The following is a 27,001-nucleotide window of genomic DNA, read 5'->3' as shown; positions in this document are numbered from 1 at the left end:
GAAGGTTTGTCAATTTTATTTATTTTTTTAAAAAAAACAGCTCTTAGTTTCATTGATCTTTTTTCTTTTTTTGTCCCGGTCTCTGTTACATTTATTTCTGCTCTGATCTTTGTTATTTCCTCCCTTCTGTTAATTTTGGGCTTAGTTTGTTCCTTTTTCTATTCTTCTGAAATGTAAAGGTGAGTTGTTTATTTGAGATACTTCTTTTTTCCTAATGTAAGCATGTCACTATAAACTTTCTTCTAAGAACTACTTTTGCTGCATTCTGTAAGTTTTAGCATGCTGTGTTTCCATTTTTGTGTGTTTCAAGATATTTTAAAATTCTTCTTTTGATTTATTCTTTGACCCACAGGGTGTTTAGTAGCAGATTGTTTAATATCCACATATTTGTGAATTTCCCAGTTTTCCTCTTGTTATTGCTAGAATATTTTGTATATGTCTATTAGGTCCATAGGGTCTAGAGTATAGTTCAAGTCCAATGTTTCCTTGTTGGTTTTCTGTTCAGATGACCTATCCGGTTTGCAAGGGGTGTACTGAAGTCCCCTTCTATTACTATATTATCATCTATTTTTTCCCTTCAGATCTGTCAGTATTTGTTTAATATATTTAAGTGTTCAAAAGTTGGGTACATATGTATTTATGACTTATATCTTCTTGATTAATTGAAAGAGGTATCTGATTTAGAACATACCAGAATTCCACACAGAGAACAGTGCTACAAAGTTAAGCATACATTTGAACACCTCTTCCAACCCAGCATATTCTTTAACTGAAGAGTCAGAAATCAAAATAGAAAAGTTGGTTTCTTGGAACACCTGAGTGGCTCAGTCAGTCGTCTGGCTGGTGATTTAGGCTCAGGTCCTGATCTCATGAATGATGAGAGCAAGTCCCACTGGGGCTCTGCACTTAGTGGGGAATCTATTTGAGATTCTCTCCCTCTGCCCTCCCCCTTCTCTCCCTCAAATAAATAATTTTTTTTAAACACAAGAAAAGTTGGTTTTCTAAATCAAAGCCATCTTAAAAAACTGTTTGTTTAAAAAAAAAAGTCTTTGTAAATTGTGATGTCTATCTTAGCATAAGGCCGGGTGGGACTGAGTGGTAAACTAAGTATAAAGTTCTTTAATTCAAAGGGCACAAAAATTATACACAGGAAGGCAGTAAACACAAGTATTTACTATACTAGGACATCATTATTTTAAGGCACTGGCATACTTTCCATAAAAAGCCAGATATTCAATATTTTCCGCTTTGTGGGCCATTCTGTCTGTTCAACTCTGCTGTGGTCGTGCAAACGCAGCTTTCAGTAATATATGAACAAATGGATGTAGCCAGCCTTGGCCTGCCTATTCTAAAGGTTCGTATCAGGAAAGGCCACTGGAGCTTAATTTTCTGGAATAAAGTGCAGACTGTGGGTAAACTAGTTTAACAGAAAGACTAAATAAACATCACCACAAATCATGTCCACAAAGTTTTTTGATGGTTCTAGCAAACTTCCAAAAACCTGTCCTCCTTGCCATCTTACCATTTGCAATTAAAAGAACCCAGAGACTTCAGGAAGATCCTGACTTACTCTCTGATATGGATTCTTCTGAAAATGTATTTATAGAGTTTATTCTTCTAAATAACAAACTACAGAATAACTGTCATGGTCAGTATGGTTAAGGATCATTTCAGAGGTTATAATACTTTTAGCAGCACCACTTTTAGTTCTCATCAAGAGAAAAGATACAAAGTCATCAACAGAATTTGACCAATACTCCAATTTACACTAGCTATCATCCTTTCTTTAGACTTCACAATGTGTAGCAAAATCCAGTATTATGTCCACACAGTGATAAACTTCATGCTCCTCATCAGTCTGACTTATATTATCAAAGAATACTCAGGTCACTCCCAACTATTCAATGCATATACACCCTTGGATATGGCAAAAACAAGGAATCACCAGTCATCCTTTTGACATCTGGCCTATTCTTGCGTGAGTTATTAAGAGGACAAGTGATTTTGGTGATTGATAGTCAAGATACCCAATGTTGTTGGATACCCAATGTTGTTGTGGAGATAGATCTAATCCTTTAATAATATGATAACGAAAAACTCTACACAGCAAATGGATTATTTTCTAAGTAGCAATGTTTTAGAGTCTCTCCTGGTTACCTTGCTTCTTTACTTGCTCCAGAAGAAGATCCTTCATGGCAGGCTCTTCTGCAAGGTCCGAGGGGACTTCACCTTCACTATTCACAATACCCACACTGGCTCCATGGTTAATGAAATACCTGCGTAGACAAGATCCAGGATCTACATTATCTCGTTCAGTCTAATATTGATTTATACTTGTGCATATCGTCTTCTATGCAGAGCAAGGCCACTGTTTTGGGGTATTAAATGTGGTCCCAGATAACATGTGCCATTGTTATTTTCTAACTCCATTAGCCTTCAATAGTTAGGACTGGAAGCTTCTCTATTTCATGATGAGCAATACCAACAAGCAGGATTTCATTCACACTCATATTCCTAACTTCCGCCCTCTCACTCCTGTTGGATAGTAAGAGATTTTCTAAATACTTTAAGGAAGACATGCAGCCATAAAAACTCACCCACCATCTCTCTGAGGTACAAACACAGATTCCCAAAAGGATTTATACACTTGAATATTGGCAGTAAGAGCCCTCAGAAGATATATAAGGAAGTAATTCTCACAAAAACTTTCTCAATGTCGCATTAGAGTATATTAAGTAGTGCTGGGTATGAAAACAGAAAAGTAATGAAATAAAATGTGCATGAATCTGCCTAAATTATGCCTCTACACAACTTTCCCTTCAACCAGTCATCTACATGAAACCTTCTACACTCTAAGAGGAAACTAAATTACTTAAGAAATAAATAGTTAGGGGTGCCTGGGTGGCTCAGTGGGTTAAAGCGTCTGCCTTAATTCAGTTCAGGTCATGATCCCAGGGTCCTGGGATTGAGCCCCGCATCGGGCCCTCTGCTCTGCGGAGAGCCTGCTTCCTCCTCTCTCTGCCTGCCTCCCTGCCTACTTGTCATCTCTCTCTCTCTGTCAAATAAGTAAATAAAATCTTAAAAAAAAAAAAGAAAGAAAGAAAGAAATAGTTAAATTCAATTAGATTCTATATTGAAATACAATAGTCAACCCTGAAGAAGAAAGGTCTGATCATTTTAATATCCTAAATGGATCCTTTTTGATTTTCAAAGTGCTTTCACATACAATTACATAATGTGTCAGGCAATTTTAAGAAGTAGACAATATGGGGAGTACCATCAGCACAGGAAGTTGAGGCTCATACATGTTATTTTCCTAAAATCAAGAAAGTGGCAAACGACAAAGGTAGTGGCCCCAGCCTCCCATCTTCAGGTCTAGTTCATCTGTTCACTAGATCAAGTTGCTTTTGGGCCAGTGAGAATCCCAGTAATGCTGGGAACTCTACCAAATACTCAGAGTATTTAAAGGGGAGAAAGAAATACTATTTAAATCAGTTTCAACAAAGCGGTGAGCATTTATTGGTCCCCTACTATGTTTAAGGCACCACATTTCAGATATCATAGACTTTCAAAAGATAATCAAGATTGTCGCTATATTCAAAGAGCTGGCAAAAGAGAATCAACAAAGACTATATTGAAATTGTGTTTTTGCTTTCTCAGTGCCTAGTACCTGGTATAACAGAGCCTCAATAAATGTGAATTTCTGGATTAATTGCGCATATATAAAGTGCAAAAGCACTCACAATTCATCTAATTTTCAGCTCTCCCTGTCCTTCCCTCAGAGTCTGAGGATGAGACTTTTTTCAATTCAAAGATTAATTCTCTGTATCTGCTTTCTTAATTCTATCAAGTAACAGTCCTCTGTTCATCAATTACTCCTTCATCTCCACGTATTCAATAGCTTCTCTCTTCTGGTTCCTTAACTTCAGGCCAAAGAAACATTTAATTGCACCTCCCCCACCCTGAAAAATCAAAATAGAAATAATCTGCAGAGTAAGCACTCAGTAAATGCTTTTTGGGATGGGGTGCCTGCCTGGGTGGCTCGGTCGTTAAGTGTCTGCCTTTGGCTGAGGTTATGATCCCAGGGTCCTGGGATCAAGCCCTGCATCAGGCTCCCTGCTCAGCGGAAGTCTGCTTCTCCCTCTCCCACTCTCCCTGCTTGTGCTCCCTCTCTAGCTGGTTCTCTCTGTCAAATAAATAAAATCTTTAAAAAAAAAAATGCTTTTTGGATTGAGCTGTACCCTATACTCCAATCAAACTGAACTACTTGATGTTCCCCCAAACATCCCACTCTCACTCAGCTCTCTTCCACAGCTCAAATAGTTTCCTCCAACGGGATGAAACACCCTCCCTTATCCTTTTCCTTCTAGAAATTCCGTATTTCAATGTCCATTTTGAAATGTTTTTGCCTTCATGCAGCCTTTGCTTGTTCTCACCAACTGAATTTTCTGTCTCCTTCCTTTAACTCCGCCCTCCCCCCACAGTCCTCCGCATCACCAATTCTGGACCTCTGCCAAGACACTATTGACCCAACTGTCCAATCAGGCTGAAAGCTAGTTGAGGGCAAGAACTGTATCTTCCTTACTAGTATCATTGCTATGACATTCTGATAGCATCTCTACTATCTCAGCACTATATAAACATGACCTGAAATAAATGAAACATCTTAACCACTCTGCTCTGACATCTACTCCATCCCTTACTAGATCAGGCACTGTATAACGGCCCCTGTTTTTCCCCTTTTCTGACATGCTCTTACGCTCATGATCATGAAGACTCATTTCTAGAAAACAATCTGGCTCACCATGAATCAGAGATTATGGTTAATCAAAGCTATCTTTCTAGACCATTTTTAGGAAAAAAAGAAGTAAAAACCTGTTTAGTTTCCCACGTTTACTTGAGAAATAATAAATATCAATCTATAAAGTAATATTTACTTTACCCATGAGAATCTTTATAGTTATCCAGAGGCTCAGAAATACCCATGAGCTCAATAAATACGCCCTTAGAAAATAAAGCCCTTCTAGTGTCTTCCTAACTCACAATTGATATAGGATATTTTTACTACTATCTAAAGGAGGAAGAAAGAAAATTTAATGTATTTTAAAACTCAGAATAAATTAACGTCCTAATAAACTATAAAGTCAAACTAAATGCTGTGCCCTTGGCTCTATCTGTTGCTTCTAAGTTAAACAGTCATTGGTAACAAAAATATAAAACATCCAGCTAACTAACAATAAGCCTGAACTCAAATTAAAATGAGAAAAATAACAGCCTCTAAACCTCTTTTTAAAAATATACCATACTGAGTTCAAATATGAGACAAAAAGGTAATGGAACATGAAACAGAATGCATTTCTTTCTTTCTTTCTTTTTTTTTTTAAGATTTTATTTATTTATTTGAGAGAGAGCGAGAGTGAGAGAGAGCATGAGCAGGGTCGAGGGAGCCAGAGGGAGAGGGATAAGCAGACTCACTGCTGAGCAGTAAGCCTAACACAGGGCTCAATCCCAGGACCCCAGGATTATGACCTGAGCCAAAGGCAAAGGCTTAACCAACTGAGCCACCCAGGTGCCCCTTAGGTTCTTCCTGGAAAGCTAGTTTGCCTTTTGTTTGTTTCCACTCCCTTGAAATTTAGAATTCCTATGATTCAGAGCATAAGGGTATAAAACTTAAGATCTTTAAGATTAAAAAAAGAAAGAAAGAAAGAAAGAAAGAAAAAATGACCAAGGGCTAATCTTATCTAAAACATTGTTCATAGGCCCTAAGGTAAAGCAACCAAAATGAATTACATAAACAGTGGCGTTCTTTTCCATTGTACAGAAAAAAATCACAAATAAGTAAATAATGACAAGGTCAAAACCTGTCTAATAATGATATGCATAATGAAAGATAAATTAAAGAAGGCCATCCCTAACCATCACCCCATGTATACAATACAGTCTAGTCTAGATCATCACTCTCCTGATCAGACTTTGATATGTCTAATGAGTAATAATTTATATGAGGAAATAGTAACTCTTACCAATTCCTTTCACTCAAGGTAATATTTATTTGGGCAGGAGACTGTTAAATTTTGAGCTTATCTCCAAAGGAATCGTGTTCATCCAGAGAGAAGAATTAAAGAAATCACTGTAAAAAAGCATTTACAATCATTCTCTGTACTCAGCTTCACAAAAAGAAGTGAAAGAAAGAGACCCCATGGACAATGCCAACACAAGTGATCCTAATTCCAAGCATGAGCTCTGCTTGTTACCTTCCAACAGAAAAAAGTGGAATTCTTGAATGTAATGAGATTCGGTAACTTAAAAATCACCAACAAGCTACCTGAACAAATAATAAAATATTAAAAATGAGGTGCTGGAATGTTCTATAACTGTTTCTTAAATAAATTTTTTAAAGTAAAAAACAATATCTATGAGGAAGCCACCATAACTCTTAGACATCAGAATGCTGGCATTAGTGGTAAGGCTGAGTAAGAATCAGAGCCTTTCCTATGAGACTCTGAAAAGAGGGCAGCCTATGGGATGAAGAGATGACTGATTTTTACTAAATTAGAACAGGGAGAAGAACAGAGACTAAAGAAAACGGCATTGTTCGTTTCTGTTGGCTTTGGGACCAGTCCCGTTGTCCACTTTTTAGAACAAGCAGCCCAAACACCAGCACTGCTGCCTAGTGTTTCTCTGGCTCTGACTCTCCCATTGTTTAACTTCTCCCACTGAGCATCCCCGACTCAAAAGCAAAACTGAGACACAGGCTCTCCCCCAGGAAACCTGGGCAAATCAGATTGTGTGGGAAGCCATTTCCAGGCCTCCACAGAGCTGCCAACAGAATCCTCCCTGCTGTTTGCTGGGTAAGAGAAATATAATAGAGCTCTAATTACATGGAAAAGTGCCTTAAAACAAGCATCTGATTTGCAAAGGATCACAGAATATCATGATTTTATTTAGTGAATTTACCTTATCAACCTAAATCTACTCTTATCTAGAATACACTCAACTGTCTCATTTTAAAGATGTTTCAACTGCTAAGCCTCTTTCCTATTTATTTATTATTTATTTATTTTTTAAAATATTTTATTTATTTATTTGACAGACAGGGATCACAAGTAGGCAGAGAGGCAGACAGAGAGAGAGAGGAGGAAGCAGGCTCCCTGGGGAGCAGAGAGCCTGATGCAGGGCTCGATCCCAAGACTCTGGGATCATGACCTGAGCCGAAGGCAGAGGCTTTAACCCACTGAGCCACCCAGGCGCCCCAGCCTCTTTCCTATTTAAAAAAAAAAAAAAAAAACGGGATGCCTGGGTGGCTCAGTTGGTTAAGCAGCTGTCTTCGGCTCAGGTCATGATCCCAGCGTCCTGGGATCGAGTCCCACATCGGGCTCCTTGCTCAGCGGGGAGCCTGCTTCTCCCTCTGCCTCTGCTGCTTCTCTGCCTGCCTGTGCTCGCTCTCTCCCTCTCTCTGATAAATAAATAAAAATAAAAACAACAACAACAACAACAACAAAAAAAACAAAAAAAAACCTTTCAGATGTGCCTGAGTGGCTCAGCAGGTTCAGTGTCTGATTTTAGTTTCTGCTCAGGGTATGATCTCAGGATCATGAGATCAAGCCTCCCCCCTACCCCAAAAGGTGCTGCAACTCAGCAGGGAGTCTTCTTGAGATTCTCTCCCTCTGTCCCTCCACCAACTCACAGGCACACTCACTCTTGCTCTATCTCTTGCTCTATAAGAATAAATAAATAAATCTTAAAAAAAAAAAACCAAACCTTCAAGGGTGTTTGGCTAGCTCAGTTGGTGGAGCAAATGACTCTTGATCTTTGGGTTGTGAGTTTAAATCCCATCTGAAAGTAGAGATTATGTAAAAAGAAATAAACAGAGGTGTCTGGGTGGTTCACTTGGTTAAGTGGCCAGCACCTGATTTCAGCTCAGGTCCTGATCTCAGCATAGTGAGACTGAGCCCCTCGTTGGGCTCCATGCTCAGTATAGAACCTGCTTGAGATTCTCTCTCTCCCTTTGCCTCTGCCTCTGTCCCTCCTCCTACTTGCATGTGTATTCTCTCTCTCAAAGTAAGTGAAATCCTTAAAAAAAATAAATTAATTAAAATTTTAAAATAAATAAGTGATATAAAAATAACAATAATCTTCATTCCTTCATACCAGACATGATGTGGCCAGGATTCTTCTGCCCAAAACAGGGACAACTGGTTGTCATGGAGGTCAGGAGCTACCTATGTTTCTTAATAAACACACCCATTCCACTAATGTGGAGAACACATGCCAAACCCTACTAGCTTCCTTTGTTCCATGTTTAGGCTCATTCTTATGCTATTAACTGTATGGGTATTGTGATCAGTATGCAGGAATTCTCTACCTTCATTTGTACTGAGCACTGATTTTTTTTTTCTTAAACAATAAAACAAGTTTACAAAGAAGTCCAGAAAAAATCTCTAGGCCTGCCTACATATTTGTGACCCAGAGAGTTCAACAGAAGCCACCTCCTAATAGCTCAGCAAATATGAATTACTGGAGAATAGAAACAAAAATTTTCAACTACAAAACTGTGGATTTGGGGCACTTGGTTGGTCAGCTGGTTAAGCAGATGACTCCTGGTTTTGGTTCTGGTCATGATCTCATGGGTCATGAGATGGAGCCCCATGTTGGGCTCTGCGCTCAGTGGGGAGTCCACCTGAATATTCTCTCCCTCTGTCCCTCCCCTGATTTGCACTTTCTTTCTTTCTTTCTAAAATAAATAAATAAAGCTTAAAAAAACCCAAAAAACGAAAAACAAATTGTGGATTTAGCAGGTTATAAAAACACAGTATCAATTATTTCTTAAAAATTATTCAACCTCCCACTTTTATAATTTGTAATATAAATTATAACTATTTATGAATTCAAGTTTTTAAGAGCAGAAGATAAATGAAGGCTATTCCTACAAATAATCCAAGCCCAAACAGAGACTCACTCTGCTATGTTGAGATAGCCACAGGAAGCTGCTGCATGAAGAGGTGTCCAGCCCTCGTTGTCCTGCTGGTTTACATTGGCCCTGTTCTCCACCAGAAACTTCACCATGTCCAAATTTTCATCAATACAGGCCTGAAAAGAAAAATCCATTCATTGACTCAACAAGTACTTACTGAGTTCTACTATGTGCCAGACACCGCTCTGGGTACTGACAACATGGCAGCTGTAATAGCACATTAATGTCTATTTCTTGCATGCTGACAAAAGTGTCCAGAGGATGACTTCTAAGCTTTGTGAATTTATGCAAACCCCTGAATTGTCTGGGTGCCTCAATATCTCAGCTGTAGGGATGCCTGGGTGGCTCAGTTGTTTGAGTGTCCAACTCTTGGTTTTGGCTCAGGTCATAGTCTTGGGGTCATGGGATCAAACCCCGCATCAGGCTCCGTGCTCAGTGGGGAGTCTCCTGGAGATTCTCTCTCTCCCTCCCTCTCACTCATGGGTGCACATGAACACACTCTCTAATAAATAAATAAGTATTTTTTTAAAAAACCCTCAGCTGTGAAATAGGTAGAACAATACTTAATTTTATTTACAGTACTATTAGGATTAATTATGAAGTGATTTCCAGAGTACTATAAATGGATGAGCTGTTTCATCATCATAATATAAAAAAGGACATGCTAGAAACCACTAATCTGTTTATTAATTTCAAAATAAAACAGTCACACAGAATCAAATGCAATTTTCTTGGTAGGAAGCTATAGTTTAAGATTCTAGGGTTGCCGCACGATCCCCACTTTGGTGAGGAAGGATGAGGTGATCATTTCAACGTGAAGAAATGTACTTTCTTTTCATGTATTTTTTGAATGGCTCCAAACAATATGGCAAAGTCCATGTGTCTTGTCGTTATGGATGGTTAAGGATCCTCAGCTGCCCATCTCACAGCAACAATTAGGAGAAAGCAGAGGAGCTCTTTGAATACAAACTTTAGACCTACCATAAGCCTAAATGAACCAATAGCAAATAGCAATGAGATCTGCAGACCAAAAGGCTGTCTTAACTTATCTATAGAACAAAAAGGAGGAGGTAAAATGTCCACATTGATAAAGGCAGTCATTATCAAGACTTTGATGGTTCTAAAACAGCTGGAATAATTCAGGACCTAGAAACAAATGAGAATCCTTTTTTTTTTTTTTTAAATTTTATTTATTTACTTAACAGACAGAGATCATAAGTAGGCAGAGATCCCAGGACTCTGGGATCACGACCTGAGACGAAGGCAGAGGCTTTTAACCCACTGAGCCACCCAGGTGCCCCGAGACTCCTTTAAAAAAAAAAAAAAAACTGTCTTTAAATCCTCTCCGTGGGGGTTGGGTGGATGTGTGGTGGGAGTTAAAACTCCAGCTGAGAAGCTATTATCAGATCAAAATGATTTTTCTATAACAATATTAAGACATTATTTGCCCTTTTCACTGTGCTGACATTTACACTAAGGATACAAAAGGTATTATGGGTAAAACTACTGGTGCCTTAATATGAATCAAGGCAGTACCATCAAAGGATACTAGTACTCACTGTATTCTTCCCTATCACGCACTCACAGTTTAAAACAAAAGTTTCATTTAAGAATGACCTTGATGGGACCAGCTGGGTCCCTCAGTTGGTTAAGTGTTTGCCTTCGGCTCAGGTCATTATCACAGGGTCCTGGGATTGAGCCCTACTTCGGGCTCCCTGCTCAGTGGGGAGTCTGCTTCTCCCTCTCCCTCTGCCCCTCCCCCCTGCTCATGCTCTCTCTCTGTCTCTCTCACTTTCTCTCTCTCTCTCTCTCCCTCCCTCCAATACATAAATAAAATCTTAAAAAAAAAAGAATAACCTTGGGGAAGCAGTAAAATATTATCAATTTTATTAAATCTCAATCCTTGGCTATAAGTCTTTTAAATATTTGTGTGACATAGGAGGTACACATAAAGCACTTCTGCTGCATCCCAAAGCATGATGGTTGCCTCCAAGAAAAAAGCACTTGTGGGATATCTGGGTGCCTCAGTCACTGAGCATTTGCCTTCGGCTCAGTTCATGATCCCAGGACCCTGGATCGAGCCCTGAATCGGGCTCCTAGCTCAGTGGGAAGCTTGCTTCTCCCTCTCTCACTCCCCCTACTTGTGTTCCCCCTCTTCCTGTGTCTCTCTCTGTCAAATAAAAAATAGAATCTTTTAGAAAGAAAGGAAGGAAGCAAGGAAGGAAGAAAGGAAGGAAGGAAGAGAGAAAGAAGCACTTGTGCATCTATTGTGAGATGAAAAAGCCACTTTTTCATGGAATGCTATTTTTACTCAAAAGAACAACTGATGTGCAAATTATGGTTTAAGACTTGAAAATGAACAAGGTGAGCCTGTCACTTCAAAGAAAATAAATAGCATTTATTGCCAGTGATAAAATTTGACCATCCAAAAAAACTTGGAATTTTGGGAAACACACCACTCCCACGAGTTTGACAGCTTCCTAATACTTTTCTGATGAGATCATTCGGAATATATACAAGCATATAAGAAAATGCATTAACATTTGGAAAATCTGCATAGCGCAATGAACCCTTATTTTCCAAGTCCTAATGAAATACATGGTATTAGATAATCATACATGGATAAAAGATTCAGTGGGTTAAGCCTCTGTCTTTGGCTCAGGTCATGATCCCAGGGTCCTAGGATGGAGCCCCATATCGGGCTCTCGGCTCAGTGGGGAGCCTGCTTCCCCCACCCCCCCACCCCCGCCTGCCTCTCTGCCTACTTGTGATCTCTGTCTGTCAAATAAATAAATAAAATCTTGGGCGCCTGGGTGGCTCAGTGGGTTAAGCCGCTGCCTTCGGCTCAGGTCATGATCTCAGAGTCCTGGGATCGAGTCCCGCATCGGGCTCTCTGCTCAGCAGGGAGCCTGCTTCCTCCTACTGTCTCTCTCTGCCTGCCTCTCTGCCTACTTGTGATCTGTCTGTCAAATAAATAAATAAAATCTTTAAAAATAAATAAATAAATAAATAAATAAAATCTTAAAAAAAAAAGTGTAAGTCAGACCACTCAATTTTGATGTCACAAAGTAAGAAAAACCCACCGACATGGTTTCAGATTCTGCACAGCAACTAATATTTAAGAAACTCCTACTTGCTGGACTTTTAGTATAATAGTTAAGAAAAGTATCCACAATTGTCTGTACATTACAATTCTCTGTAAAATAGTCTTCTTTCCAAGTTTATTTGTCTATGGGGCTTAAGTAATACATATCTTACTCAGAGAACTTAAAGGAACTTAAGTTATCTACAGAGATAAACCTCACATCAACCCTACCTAGAAGCAGGGGCATGCATGAACAAAGACTGATTCAATTTGGATGAAAATTTAATTAGGTAACCCTGGTTACAAAAAGCATCTTTGTTCATTTTTCCCAAACCATGTGATACTCTTTTTACAAATACTGGGATTAGCTAACATATCAGCCTAGATTTGATTTGATGCAATATAACATATTCCTCTAACCTGACCTTTGGAAGCCAGATGACTCTTATTGCCAAAATTCATATTGGTCTCTTTTTCAACAAGCAGCTCCCAAAATTACATTTCTTCTACAACGTTCTCTTAGGCTTATCAATTTCTACAAGCATTCCTCACTTACTCTTTACTTCTTTACCACATAAAATATTCCATAGCTATTATTCTCACAAAATTTCAGATATATTGAATGTCTGCCAGTCTGTAAGCCCCATAAGGTAAGATTTGGCCAACTTATTGCAGAGCACCTTGCTAAAAACTGTTAGTAAAGACTTTCAAGTGAAAGGATGGAAGGGAATACTTTTCAAAAAGGCACTAAAGTCTAAGGAGAAGAAAATGCTTTGCTCATGTAATAATAAACTCCTGTATCATGAAGATCAGATGTGCCATCTTAACCTGTGTTAAGCAGCTGGGTCAACTGCTTCCTGCTCGGTTGCAAAATTTCTTTGGCTCATCAATCTAAAAACTTGGCTCCAATATCCATGCCACCACCCGGCAGACTTTTGGAAGCCAAGGTTTTCAAGATCATTCTTTGTCCCTTGAAGATGAGAGCAGCCAAATCCCGGAGGGCTTAAAATAAGCCTAGTGAGTCCAGGTATCAAACAGGAGAAAACTTCTTCCGTCCCCCTTACTTCTCTCCCTTCCTTTTCTTAATCTCCTTCACCCTATCACCACTTCAGTTCTCTTCCTTTTCAGTTTTGTGACATTTTTATCTTTGAATCTCAAATTCTTGTACAGTATTTTTAGTATTTTTAGACATTGTGAGGATGTTGGAGAAGACAACAACAAAAAGCTAGCCTAATCTGCAATGTACTTTGGCAGATCATCAGTCTCCAAAGAATCATCTCAGAGAAAATAAAGTAGGTCAACAGTTAAATTAGTCCCCATGCCCTCCACAAAGTGAAGAACATTATATTGTTAAAAACATCAGCTTTGAAGTCAGACCGATCCGGGGTTGCATACCAGTTCTGCCAGTATGTGTAACCTGGAGTGAAGTTTGTAACTTGAGGATCAGTGTACTCATTTTTTTTTTTAAAGATTTTATTTATTTATTTGAGAGAGAGAGAGAGACAGAGACAGCATAAGCCAGGGGGAGAGGGAGAAGCAGACTCCCCACTGAGCAGGGAGCCCAATGCAGGGCTCCATCCCAGGACCCTGGGATCTTGAGCTGAGCTGAAGGCAGATTCTTAACCGACTGAGCCACCCAGGAGCCCTCACTGTCCCCAACTACAGCATGAGAACACCACCTGCCTCATAGGATTCTGTGAGGATTCAAGGAGCTAAACCCTGGCATTGTTGTTTTTAAGCCACCAGTTTAACAAATAGCAAGCAACTTCCCCAGGAAAAAGCACAAAATGTACTAAGTCTTCACCCACCACTGCCCTCCCCCACCTCCCAGATCTTATAGGAGGAAGGCAGTTTGGTTTAAAAAATGTCTTTGAACTATCAAGATTTTAGAGCTTGTTTATTAAGTCTGATTTCAAAAAATTCCTTCTCTAGTGTCCAAGATTCTGCCCCTTAGGTTTAGGAATCTAAACCTGAATTTAGGTTCCTAAATTCAGAAGCTGTGTGAATAAATAGTGTGTATGATTGTTCAACTGAAAGAGAATCGTCCTTGGATACAATCAACAAAGTTGTGCTCATGAAATATCTTGGACTGACCATTCTCCATTCTTTTTGTTTCTATCTCCAGAAGAAGGAATATGACTAAAGCCATGAAGGAGAGACAAATAGTCACTGAAAACCTTCTCGAGTGAATAATGACTAAATTTAGATGCCCTTCTGCCCACTCTGTCTGCAGCTCGTGCTGCTGACTCATCCACAACGAAGCACGGTGGATGAGCAGATCTGTCCATCTATCAAACCTTGTCCGGGGCACGGACTCCAACATGATGTCCTCTACATGGCGCCATAATGAACCTTCCAGATAGATGAGTCTTTCCTTCCCTTGAGTAAGCCAAGGATGGTAAAGACGTTTATGATGTTACTTATGACATCAGTGGGAATATTCTTTGCCATTTAACCCTATTCCTTCTGCTGTGGCTTATGTCATTTCCTTCTGCTTTTCATTCCTAAGGACACACAGAACATTACTAAAATAACAAGTAGTCCTAAGCTCCTTAACAAAAGGAGATATTATTTATTGGTCCAGAGAAATATTAGAAAAATTGCCAGGTAATAATTTAAAGCTTCCTAAAATCAGCATGTCCCATTTCCTTGGCGGTGATAAGTTATCTCCAAGGAAAAACACTTGATTTTACCAATAAAATGATAAAAGAGCACTATGATCTCTCTGCTGTACCTAATACTGCTCTCTCTATATCAAAGACAAAAGTGGCTGATGGCTGATCAGTGCCAGAGTTAAATCTGGGAGTGCAGAGAAAGCCTTACAAAACAAAGCCTCCTCCATTCCCAAAATAGCCTGCAACTGTCGCCACCACCAAGTGCTGCTGGCTCGAAGAGCTGACCTTGCTCTCGTGTCTCAGAATACTGCTAAAACTACCTGCCTTTGCCCCAGAACAACTCTTTTCCCCACAAAACCCAGCTCCAGATGCCAGACCAGATGACACTTAGAAGCTGGGCTTTATGCAGCATACCACCTGTGTGTTTGGACTTTTCAGCTCACACTTGCTTGATTTCAACAAATCATGCTGACAAACATGTTGGGAGATGATGACGTTTGTAATATATCCCCATTCTATCCATTTCACTATTTTGTCCTCAACCTCCCAAAATTTATATAATTCATTAATAATAAAAATAATAATAATAATTTACATATAAGGTATATAATTTGAAATTTATATAACCCCCCAAATTATATAATTTCAACTTTATGCTGGAAACTCTAAATGATTAGAGATAAGACAAAGAGCATAATTTCTTTCACACAAACATTAATCAGGCAAGCAGTGCATTTCTGAATCAGCTATATGAGTATTTCAAGTCATTCTTACCAAAGCTAGAATATAAATTCCACAAGGGCTACTTGTCCACTGATGTATCACAAACACCCAGAGCAGCACTTGGCACAGAAGAGGCCCTCATTAGATATTTGTTAAGTGGAAGAATAAATGCCCAGATGCATAGAAAGTCACATTTTCTGTTCATTCAGCTGATTCTCAGATATCTAGAATCACCCAGACTTCTCTCTGGCTCCCCAAGGTGATTCCATCAAAATCATACAGCACATCCATTCATGGACTAGGGCCAGGTCAAGGATGTTGTACATCGCTGCCTACCAACCATTTTGTATTGTCCATGTGTCTCCTTTTCAATGGTGCAGTGTGTTGAATGGTGGCTCCCCAAAAGATATGTCCGTGTCCTACTCCCTGAAACCTGTGAATGTACCTTACCTGGAAGAGAGGTCTCTGTAGATATAATTAAGGATGTTGAGATGACAAGATCATCTTGAATTATCAAAGTGGGCCCTGACTCCAATGATAAGTATTATTATAAGAGATAGACAGGGGGTGCCTGGGTGGTATCTCTGGTTAAGTGTCTGACTCTTGGTCTTGGCTTAGGTTGTGATCTCAGATTGTGGTACTGAGCCCACATGGAGTGTGCTCAAGGATTCTCTCCCTTTTCCTCTGCCCCTCCCTTTGCTCTCTCTCTTTCCCTCTCTCTCTCACACACACACACACACTCTCTCTCTCTCAAAGCAAATAAATCTTTAAAAAAGAGAGAAAGAGGGGCGCCTGGGTGGCTCAGTGGTTAAGCCTCTGCCTTCGGCTCAGGTCATGATCCCAGAGTCCTGGGATCGAGTCCCGCATCGGGCTCTCTGCTCAGCGGGGAAGCCTGCTCCCCCTTCACTCTCTGCCTACTTATGATCTCTGTCTGTCAAATAAATAAATAAATAAAATCTTAAAGAAAAAAAAAAGAGAGAGAGAAAGAGAGAGGGGCAGGGGGAGATTTGAAACAGACTAAAGAGGAGGAGGCAATGTGACCCCAGAGGCAGAGACTGAGTTGATACAGCCACAAGCCAAGGCATGCTGACGGTCACCAGAATCTGAAGAGGCAAAGAATAAACATTCCGCTGCAGCCTATAGGAGTGCGGCCTTATCAACACCTGGGCTTCAGGCTTCTAGCCTTCAGGTAATACAACCTAGACTGTGCAATAATAAATTTCTGTTGTTTTAAGCCACCATGTTTCTGGTCATTTGTTATTGAACCCCATAGAAAATGCAGCTGGCAGAAAACAGGAAACCAGACCCTGAAGAGTCTGCCACATCCTTATTCCTTGGTATTCATGAAAATCACAGCAATGAGTCATCCTTTCTTTGCCAGATCTAAAATGGTCAAAACATTAATTATACCACTTTTTTGAAAGACGACTACATTTAACAGAAAATTTTCGGAGGCTTTTTTTTCTAGTCGTTAGCCCTAATAGCAAATGCCTTGAAAGACCTGCCCATGGTTCTCCCACTAGGTATTTTGCTGGAAGTACTCTGGCTGAGGACTGAAACTGAAACTAGGGGGCAGGACTGATTGAGGAGTTTGCTGTGAAACCCAACATTTCAAAGCTCAAAGTCACCCTGCTCGAATGAGGTAGCCTCAGTACAGAACAAGAATGAATGCCAGCAAATTAAATGTGATAAAGGAATCAGTAAATTTGGAAATCTTCACCATCAGCAGATTATCACTACAAGTAGGCTTTAACATTTTGGTAGTTAAGATTGACTGATCCAACATTTGAGTCACTCCTTCCAAGTACCTGTCTCCCTATTCCAATCATGATATAGTAGAACTACTACTCGAGTGAAAATCAGAATAGCATTCTGCTCCAACATGACAGGTGACTCCAGTAACTGTCAGCCCTGGTGAAAGACTCACAACCCCACTGGCATAGACAGTTTGGCTCCCAGATGGTGAGAACTCTATCTGATTATGTACTCAGTGATCAGACAGGCTCTGGACACTGATTTGTTGTAGCCTTTCAGGAGAGATAGCCAAGAGATAAAGCAGAAGCAAAGAATTTTCCATGGAGTGTCACACTGACTAAGGTTTTATTCTCAGTAAACTGACATATAAACTGCAAGACTGTAAACGTTTATAATTTGGGACCAGAAAACACTTTCCTTCAGTTAAGAGCAAGTATCAGACTAAGGGTTGATAATATTTAGATATCAAAAATGTGTTCATTCTGGATTCTACTAAGGCCTCCTTTAAATGCCCCAGGCCCAAACACTTTAAATAATGTTTCCTTCAGTCTTCTCCATTCCCCATGCATTTATATACTTAAATGAAGAAAAGCCTATTAAATTGTCTTACAGGTATTACTTTGGCAACTTTTGTGCCATACAAGGTTATACACATTTGACATGCCTGTTGTTAGATCCAGGCAGCTTTTTAGAAAGTTGAGAAGATGAAAGAATAAAGGGCCCATTTTTTTTTTTAAGCTCATGGTTATTCTTCAAACAGAACTTTTACAGTTCCAATGTCCAAATCGCTGTGTCACAATTCACTGATAATCCTGACTTGGAGGACCAATACAGGAGGCCCTGGTAATAATGTAAAAATCCCAAGTATGAATTCCTCTCAGGTCAGAAGACTGTACACAGCTGAGTTACTCGGACACTTGTATAGAAATAAGAAAGCCCTTCTTGAAGTTATTTCCTTACAAACTCTGCACATAAGAGCTGAAGCACACTAATGGGATGATTCGTCTTCACAGACTTGAGCAAAAGAGCAGACTTGACTCATCTTTACACACTTGGGAAAAGTGTGCTACAACAAAGATGCAAACAAAGGAAAGAACATGGTAGCTGGCACAATAAGCACTAGGATTTTTTATGTTACACATGGAGAAACTAGTCCCGAGAAAGTTAAATGACTTACTTAAGGTCACAGATGCAGTTCACCTAAATGTTTCTACCTACCAATTTAGAGGTATCCAAAATAGAGTTCATGGGCCAGTCTCCAGATACCACTTGGCTCATGGAACATTTTTAATACCTGATACTATCTTCCTAAAAATAACTTTGCTTTAGCATATATAGGGTAAACTGATATTAGTCAACTCAAATAATTTCATATGAGGAATGTGGCCAATTGGTTGATTTGAGTTGGTCACTCCTGGCTAGACTACATGCAAAACACTAAAGTGCTTTGGTTACCACTCTGTTTATTAGCATGAGTCTGGATTAGAAACCTCCCTCATATCTTGGCTACCTGTCTTAACCACAGCCCCCCAAAGGTCTACTCTGCTGCCAACTTGGCATGTAGAGTAAATTGCTGTCCCAGGGAGAGGGATTTTTCTATTTAACTCCAGATCACTCCGTGCCCATAAACAAGTGTTTCATAAGCCGCGAGAGTACGGCCTGAAAGCTATGGCATGGGCAAGGATCCACGGCTGTCAAGTAAGCCTTGTGAAAAGAAGGAAGGCAATTCTGGGATCTGAGTTGGGTAAGGAGTAAAAACCACAAAAAATTACAGGAAGACCGAATTCTCAGAAAGTATAAATCAGCACAGCAAATTTTATCCCTAAAAGGAGATATTAAAACAAGAGGTTACTCTTTTTCCAGCACATTTTCATCAAGAGTTTTACACGGGCAAAGCTAGTCATATGTTAAACCATACCACTTACTGCATGTCTCCCCACATGCAGGGTCCTCTGTGGAAGAGAGTACTAAAGAAAGCACGCCCACCCAGAATAGTGTACTGGTTAAGAGTACAGACTATGGAATAAGCCTTCGTGGGTTCAAATCCCAGGTCTACTAAACTTTGTGTTCTTAAAACAAGTTATTCTGTATGTCCTAGTTTCCTCACCTATAAAATTATCACACCAATTATGGTACCTACTTCATGGGGTTACAAATGAGCTAACGTACATAAAAATACTTAATGTCCAGCATATAGGTAAATGCCACATGTTGACTGCTGCTAGTATTATTATTACTACTACTGCTTCCCCCTCCCTCATCTCTAAGAGTTAGCAAGAACACTCCTTTCCACACCAGAAGAGCAAAAAATATATATATACTTAAACATAAATATAGAATAAACTCTCTGTAAGTTCTAGTAGATGCCAACAGACTATTGTCAGGTTCTATGAACAAGAGAAGGAAGTAAATTAGAAGGATCAGAGGAAAGGGAAGACAATAATCCAGGAGTTGACAAATGACTTTCCTTCAGCTGGCAAAGGAAGTTCAGGGGCTGCATGCTGGGTTTTGACATAACCAAAACTCATTTGAGTTTTGACCCCTACAGAGGGGTCCATCAAGTCTATTGTTAGAAGAGGCAGAAAATCTGGGAACACAGATTTAAGTCCCGGATCTGACACTGACTCACATTACCAAAGAACAGGTTAAGAATTTATCTTAGTAATACATTCCTTGACTGTAAAGTGTCTTTCCATTTATTCATGTAATAAACATTTACTGAGCCCTATACTCTGCCAGACATGATCCTAAGGGGGAGATGCAAGAATCAAAAATGAATAAGACTTTACTGTTTAGTAGCAGAAAGAGATATGCAAATGATACATGCAACAGAAATCAAACTCTAATATAAAATGAGTGATATGTATAAAGTATTAAAATACAGAGTAAGAAGTCACTAACTTTGTCTGGGGGTAAGAGGGAATACTTCACAGAATGGATATTATTCTCCTGAGTTATAAAGAAGGAGTTAGCCAGTTTAAAACGCAGGGATGAAAATAGAAATAAAAATAAAAATAAAAATGAAATGAAATGAAATGCAGGGATGAAGAACATCAGAGGCAAAGAGAACAATAATACAAAGTCCTGGAGAAAAGAAAAAAAGAAAGTCTTTTGGAATGGTGAGAAGTTTGGCATGTTCGTACTCAGGTGGTGGGGGCACACATGAAAATCTGAACAGGGCTTCATTTGCCATACTGAAGAATCTGAATTTCACCCTACAGGTTAATGGGAAATGGAAGGAAAAGTGGATGGTAGGATAGGTTGGCAGCAATAAAGGTCCATGTATCTCATGATAAAGAGTTTAACCTTTATCCTGAAGGCAACAGGGAGGTACTATCTCTTAAACCAGGGATTGATATTACCAGAATTGTATCTTAAGAATGGTAACTGTAGTGGGAATATGAAGATTGAACTGCTGCCAGGAAAAATTCACAACAGAGAGACAACCACTGAGAACTAATCAAGGCTAGAGAGGACGAGGTCTTGAAGTAGATACTGGCAGTGAAGATGTGGAGGGGAAGGATTTGAGAAGCATCCCCGCGGTAGAACGGACAGCACAGCTGACCAGAATGCCCACAGTGAAAAAGGCTAACACAGAGACTGTTAAGAGCTTAGGACCCTGGGTAGACTGGGACACCACTGTAACCAGAACAGGGAATATAAGGAAGTCTTAGAAGTCTTTTCTGTTGCTGATTCCCACCTAGTGCTAATTTCTGTTAAAGCCTAAGTGACTTATATCCAGGAACTACCTCTGAGCAGCAAACTAACATGTACTACTCGCTGCCCTTTCCCTATTAAATAATCCTAAAGTGAGCCCAGGGAAATTCATGTCAACCAGCCCAATCTCACAGCTGTTCCCAGCCCCACAGCAAAGCCCTGGTTGGGCCAGTGTCATGAATACGGCGGCCTGGCCCTGGCAAAATATTATTGTACAACAGCCCACAGAACAGGGGAACTGAGGTGATGGCAGAAGGTCTCCACTACTGCTGAGATCTTTTCAAAGTCACATGTTAGTGATAATAATGGTGACTTTACAACTCAAATGGACACCTCCAATTTTTCCTCTAAAATTAAAATCTTTGGGGCAGAAAAGTGTTGGTAAATTAAAAGCATTTTGTTTGGTCCATGTGACATTTTAAAAATAAAGATTTTTCGCATTAAAAAATTCTACATTTGAGATTTTTTAAAAATTAGGATATCTGGCAATGCAAAGGAACAATTAGTCCGAGTTGAATGGCAGCTGCCTTCTCTATGCAGAGAATGATACCTGGTGGCCCACGCTCCGCCATTCTCTACTATCTTATACTTAGCCTATTTTATTAAGTTACACTACCTGCCTATCCTTTTTAGACATTTCCTCCAAATATTTTATTATGAAAACGTTCAGACATAGAGAAGTTTAAAGAATTTCCACAGTGAATATCCATTTACCTTCACATGACCCGTAGTCCGCCATTAACACTGCACTGCACTCACATGCCCATCCCTTCACTCATTCATCTCATTTCAGACATTCATAATAATTTCCCCAAACATGGCACATGCACATTTTTAGCAAAAGTTCAGGGGTGCCTGGGTGGCTCAGTGGTTTAAGCCTCTGCCTTCGGCTCAGGTCATTATCTTGGGGTCCTGGGATACAGCCCTGCATGGAGCTCTCTGCTCAGTGGGAAGCCTGCTTCCCACCCCCCCACACCCATCTCTGCCTGCCTCTCTAACTACTTGTGATCTCTGTCTGCCAAATAAATAAATAAAATCTTAAAAAAAAAAAAGAGTTCAAAACTTGTTTAGAGTATTATTTTTCTTTTGAAGTTAAATTTACATATAGTGAAAAGCACAGATCTTCAGTACACATTTACTGAGTTTTGACAAATGTATACCCTTATAATAATCCATCACTTTAGGCATTTCAGCATCCCTGAGGTGTCTGACCCCTGAGACAGAGAAAATGTTTTCCTACATTGCTCTGACCTCAGCACTGTCAATGGCTAAGAAAAGGCTGACCATCAGTGGAAATGTAGTTGACCTCTCTTAAGGTACCATCTTGTTTCTGATGGGCCTTAACAGACCAAATCTGGGTATAATCAATTTTGCTAATAATATGAATTTACCACTTGGGCTGAAAGAGCAGACCGCAGCGGTTAAGGCTTTGGAAATCTGAATGACTTGTTTTTTCCTGAAAGCATCAAGCTTAATAATATAAGAAATATGGCTTATAGTTCAATCCTCAGACTGCTATGTCCTAGAGGTAGGAGAGTGCAATGAATAATAAAAAGCACAGATAACACAAACACCCCTGGCGGTCACATATAAGAGTTAGACTTCACTCTCCCTGACTAGCTTGATGGTAGTGCCGAGATAACCAGGGAAATTCCTTTACTTAAGAGGCAGCATTCCTAAGCTCAGATAAGATCTGGTATCTTTTCTGTAGAAAGTAGAAATCTCACGCGCCACAGGCAGAATAATGGACAAGGGAAAACCTAAAAAAAAAAAAAAAAATCAAAAATTCAAAAATCAAAGACTTTCCACATAGCCCACCAATGCAATGGCATTCTTCATGGAAATGAAAATGAGAAATGCCCTGTCTCCTTTGACCGTAAGTGCTTACTTATCTGAAATCAGATACAAGCCTCCTGGAGCACTTCACTGGTAGTGTGCTCCCAATAGGTCGAACCTTGCCAAGACACAGAATCTCAGACACTGTTGCAGAGGTGCTGAAGGTTAAGGAAAGAGTGTTGTTACCTTGCTCTTTCAATCTATCCCAACTGTCTGATTTATGGAGTGGCCCTGAGCCCAAGCTCTGAGCAACTGTGTATCTAAGACAGAGGTAGAGGGCAAATTTTAGGACAGAGTGCAGGATATTACAAGACATTGTATAGGAAAAAGAGTCCAACTTCAATGTCACAGCCCATCCCAATCTTCCCACAATTAGGTTTCCTAGCTTTAAGACAGAAAGTACCAAACTTAACCTTCCTTTCATTTCAGGGCTGATGTGAGGACACATAAGATAACAAATATGAAAACAGATTTTTAAAAAGATAAGGAGTGGGGCGCCTGGTTGGCTCAGTGGGTTAAAGCCTCTGCCTTCGGCTCAGGTCACGATCCCAGAGTCCTGGGATTGAGCCCCGCGCGCACGGGCTCTCTGCTCAGCAGGGAGCCTGCTTCCCCCTCTCTCTCTGCCTGCCTGTCTGCCTACCTGTATCTCTGTCTGTCAAATAAATAAAATCTTAAAAAGAAAAAAAAAGATAAGTAGTACATAAAGTCAACTATTGCTATTAACACACACTCTGTTATTTTAGCAGACAAAATATATGATGAGGCAATCTAGTGAATTGTTTTAGAGCAAGGGTCGGCAAACTTTCTCTGTAAAGAGTCAGACCATAAGTATTTCAGGCTTTGCAAATCATAGAGTCTCTTGCAGATCCTCAACTCTGCCAATTGCAGTGTGAAAGCAGCCATCACAATCCTAAACCAATGAGTGTAGCTGTGTTTCAAGAAAATTTTATGGATACTGAAATTTTAATTTCATATATGTCTCACATGTCACAAAGTATTATTCTTCTTTTGTTCTTTGCAACTAATTAAAAATGCAAAAACCATTTTTAGCTTGTAGGCTGTACAAAACCAGGCAGTGAGCTGGATCTGGCCTGTGGGCTATAGTTTGCTGACACCCAATTTAGAGCACTGGTCAAAAAATGTGAGTTCAAATGCTAGCTGTGAAACTGAATGGCTATAAGACCATAGGTAAGTTACTTAATTTCTCTCTGCCTCAGTTACCCCATCTTTAAAATGGGAATAACAATTAATAGTTTTCTTAGAGTGTCTTGTAAGGACTACAGTACTTACTATCTGTACATGTTAAGTATGTGACTGGCACAATGGGACTGCTCATACATATTGCTACTAGCTGTCACAGGCCATTCCCATAACAATTCTCCAAATGTACCGCACTTCAATATGCCTCTGAACATTTATACATGCCATCTCCTAAGCCTAGAATATACTTCTCTGCTTGGAGATTCTCTGTGGTCTCAAAGGCTTAGTTGACTTAGACTAAAAGCCTGCCTTGACTGTCCTTCCCACCCTAGCAGAGTTAGTCACCACCACCTGTGTTCCTGAGGGCCTATTAGAGTACACTGCATTCTACTGTACTTATCTTTGTCAACTTACCAACCAGACTATGAACTCTTTCTATGCAGATTATGAATTACTAATTGTATCCCTAGGGCCCAGAATAGTGCTAAACAAAGAGAAAGCATTCAATATTTATTTGCTTAAGGGTATTATTAACAATACAGAACAGGACCTAACATATGAAGTGTAACTAGGATAGAAATCTCCTACTTATATGACAAACCTATGACTATAACTAAGTATGAAAATAATTTCAAATATCCTATTTTTAACATAATCAATCAGGTTACTATTCATTCCTGTGCATACCCAGTGAGAAACCAGTTCGTCCTGGCACTGTTAGCTGGTAGCGGACATCTCAGAATCTACACAATGAGAATCACAATACTAGCTTTTAGTGATATAAAAATCCATCTCCCACCTCAATGAATACAAAATAACCCGTGTTTGGTAGTGGGTGAAGGAGGGCCCTAAACACTGAAATTTGAAATTTCCACCAACATAACACTGCACAGGGCAAGAAGTATGAATAGGAGCCCTTTTCTGATCCTGCCCTTAAATTCTGAAGGAAATAGTCAATGATCAAAAGGCTTCACCAAGGCCACTGAAAGAGGTATGTTTTCTCAGCCGGTTAGGATCCTCACTGAAACAGAGTTACTTGGGCAACCCAAGGCACCACCCTTCTCACTCTCAGCCTGCCAGGGGTGTTCTGGCTCTCTGTTTAGAACTCTGCCAGGCAAGCTATGATCCTGTGCCCAGTTGATTCTGTGCCTGACACAACATTCCCTCTGACAGAAGACTCCTTGTGTCTGGTAATATCGGGCTAACCAGTATACCTGGCACACAACCTCTTAAAAATCAAAGCTATTTTGGAAGAACAGGTTAGAAGGGGAAGGGACTTCAAAGTAACGAGTGAACATTTCCTGAAAGGTAGTTTAATGTCATCAGAATCAGTCAAATGCTATAACAGCCATGAAGAGGGTCCAGTAAGGACTGAGATCACAGCCTAGCAGGTGACACTAACATGATATCACATGAATTAGAAACTTCATTATCTACTTTGTCACATTTGTAAAATCCCAGCTGGTTGCTGTGGAAATGACATCATAATTGGTCTTCCCTTAGGTTTTTGTTTTTGCTTTTTGGGATGGGGTGTGTGTGTGTGTGTGTGTGTTGCACTGGCTGAGAAGTCTCAGTTTCTCCAGAAGTCTCTTTCCCTCTTCTAGGTCATGAGATCACACACTATGACAATCTGCCAATTTAAGGAATTCAACATATAAATGATATTTGTGTTAGGGAGATGTTGAATTTTTGTCTTTATGATTGTAGTTATTCTATTACTATCATCCTCATCCTCACCATTATCATTTCCTTCAGTGCCAAGAAATGGCTTCATGTATAGCATCTGAACACTGCTGAATCTGGACCCTCTCATGACTGCTAATTCATTATATAATTCTAGATACATCATGTCAACAACTTTTTTATTCCAATATTATAATAAAGCTGAGCAGTAGGATTAAGTTTCATTTTATTTTAGTGTCAGATTAATTGCAATGAAATAATAAAATATAAGCAAATTATAATGTCATTCTTTCTTCCATACTCAAATTTTAAATATATACCCATGGGTCTTCCCTAAAGTTCTCCAAGGAAGGGAAAGAATGTGAATAATGATAATAATCTCAATAACACCCAGTGTTTTTTGAGGACTATTTGAAGCTGGGCAAGTGAACAAGATATGGAAAGAGAGTGGAGTGAGAAGACTGTAAGAAAGCACTGTAAAGAAGCACCAAGATCTGAAAATTTTTAACACTGAAAAACCATGTAGGGAAGAATGTGCAAACAAGGCAGGTGCAACAAGAGAAGGAGGGGGAAGGGCAAGACAAATTTATCATGAAAGTCTTAGGATAAAAAGGTGAAAGAGGAGAGAGTAGTTTATGTTGCTGAGAGTCAAGTAAGATGAAGAATGGAAATGTCAGAATTAGCGATCTGAAGGTCACTGATGACCTTAACGAGAAGTGTTTCAACGCAGCAATGAGACAGAGTTCAGACAGGAAGGGAATAAAGGGTGAGGGGAAAGGAAAGCATGGGTAAGTCTTGAAAAATGTGGTTAAGAAAGGGAGGAAAAAGGCAGGGTGATAACTAGAGGCCAAGGTGGTGTCCCAGGGATTTTGTTATTCTAAGACGGAAGAGATCTGAGCAAGAAACAGAAAAGCTTGCAGAGAGAAACTGAACAGTGTGTGGTTGGAGAAGAAGGGTTCCAAAACAAAGATGGAAGGTTTAGCATTAGATGGGAAGAACACCCCTGCCATTGCACCAGAAGGGAAGGAAAAAAGAGTGTTTCCAACTAAGGCAGAGTGGTTTATAAGTGAAAACCTTAAAGAAATTCTAATTTCTCTGTTTTCTATCTTGTCTGTGAAGTAGTAATAATAATCATACTACTAATGAAAGTGGTGGTAGGAGTAATAATAGTGTTTATTATATTGAATACTAATATTTAATAAAGACATTAATTATATAATTGACTATATTTATAGAATTATTAGAATGGTGGTTATTATAATTAACAAATATAATAATAATATTAACCAGCTAATAAGGTTGAGTACTATGGGTTAAGCACTGTCTTATACATTAATTTAATCCTCCTAGCAAACTTTTAAGAAGGTTTCACTTTTAAAAGGATGGGCACATAGGGCGCCTGGGTGGCTCAGT

The 27,001-nt window shown here is 39.5% G+C and overlaps 1 protein-coding gene across 8 annotated transcripts in view; it reads right to left on the bottom strand.

The window, feature by feature from the left end:
• Positions 1-27,001, bottom strand: part of PPP1R12B (protein phosphatase 1 regulatory subunit 12B) — a 222,056-nt gene that overhangs the window by 158,053 nt on the left and 37,002 nt on the right. For all 8 annotated transcript variants that reach the window (XM_032318432.1, XM_032318433.1, XM_032318430.1 and 5 more), the window contains exons 2-3: positions 8,960-9,090; positions 2,158-2,276 (exon numbers count right to left, since the gene is read on the bottom strand). In XM_032318432.1, the coding sequence (XP_032174323.1) occupies positions 2,158-2,276; positions 8,960-9,090 (250 nt within the window). The remainder of the gene's footprint in view (positions 1-2,157; positions 2,277-8,959; positions 9,091-27,001) is intronic.

The sequence above is a fragment of the Mustela erminea genome, chromosome 17, assembly GCF_009829155.1.
Source record: "Mustela erminea isolate mMusErm1 chromosome 17, mMusErm1.Pri, whole genome shotgun sequence".
Classification (NCBI taxonomy): domain Eukaryota; kingdom Metazoa; phylum Chordata; class Mammalia; order Carnivora; family Mustelidae; genus Mustela; species Mustela erminea.
The sequence above is the reverse complement of the archived record's forward strand: the minus strand, read 5'-3'. Positions and strand labels throughout refer to the sequence as shown.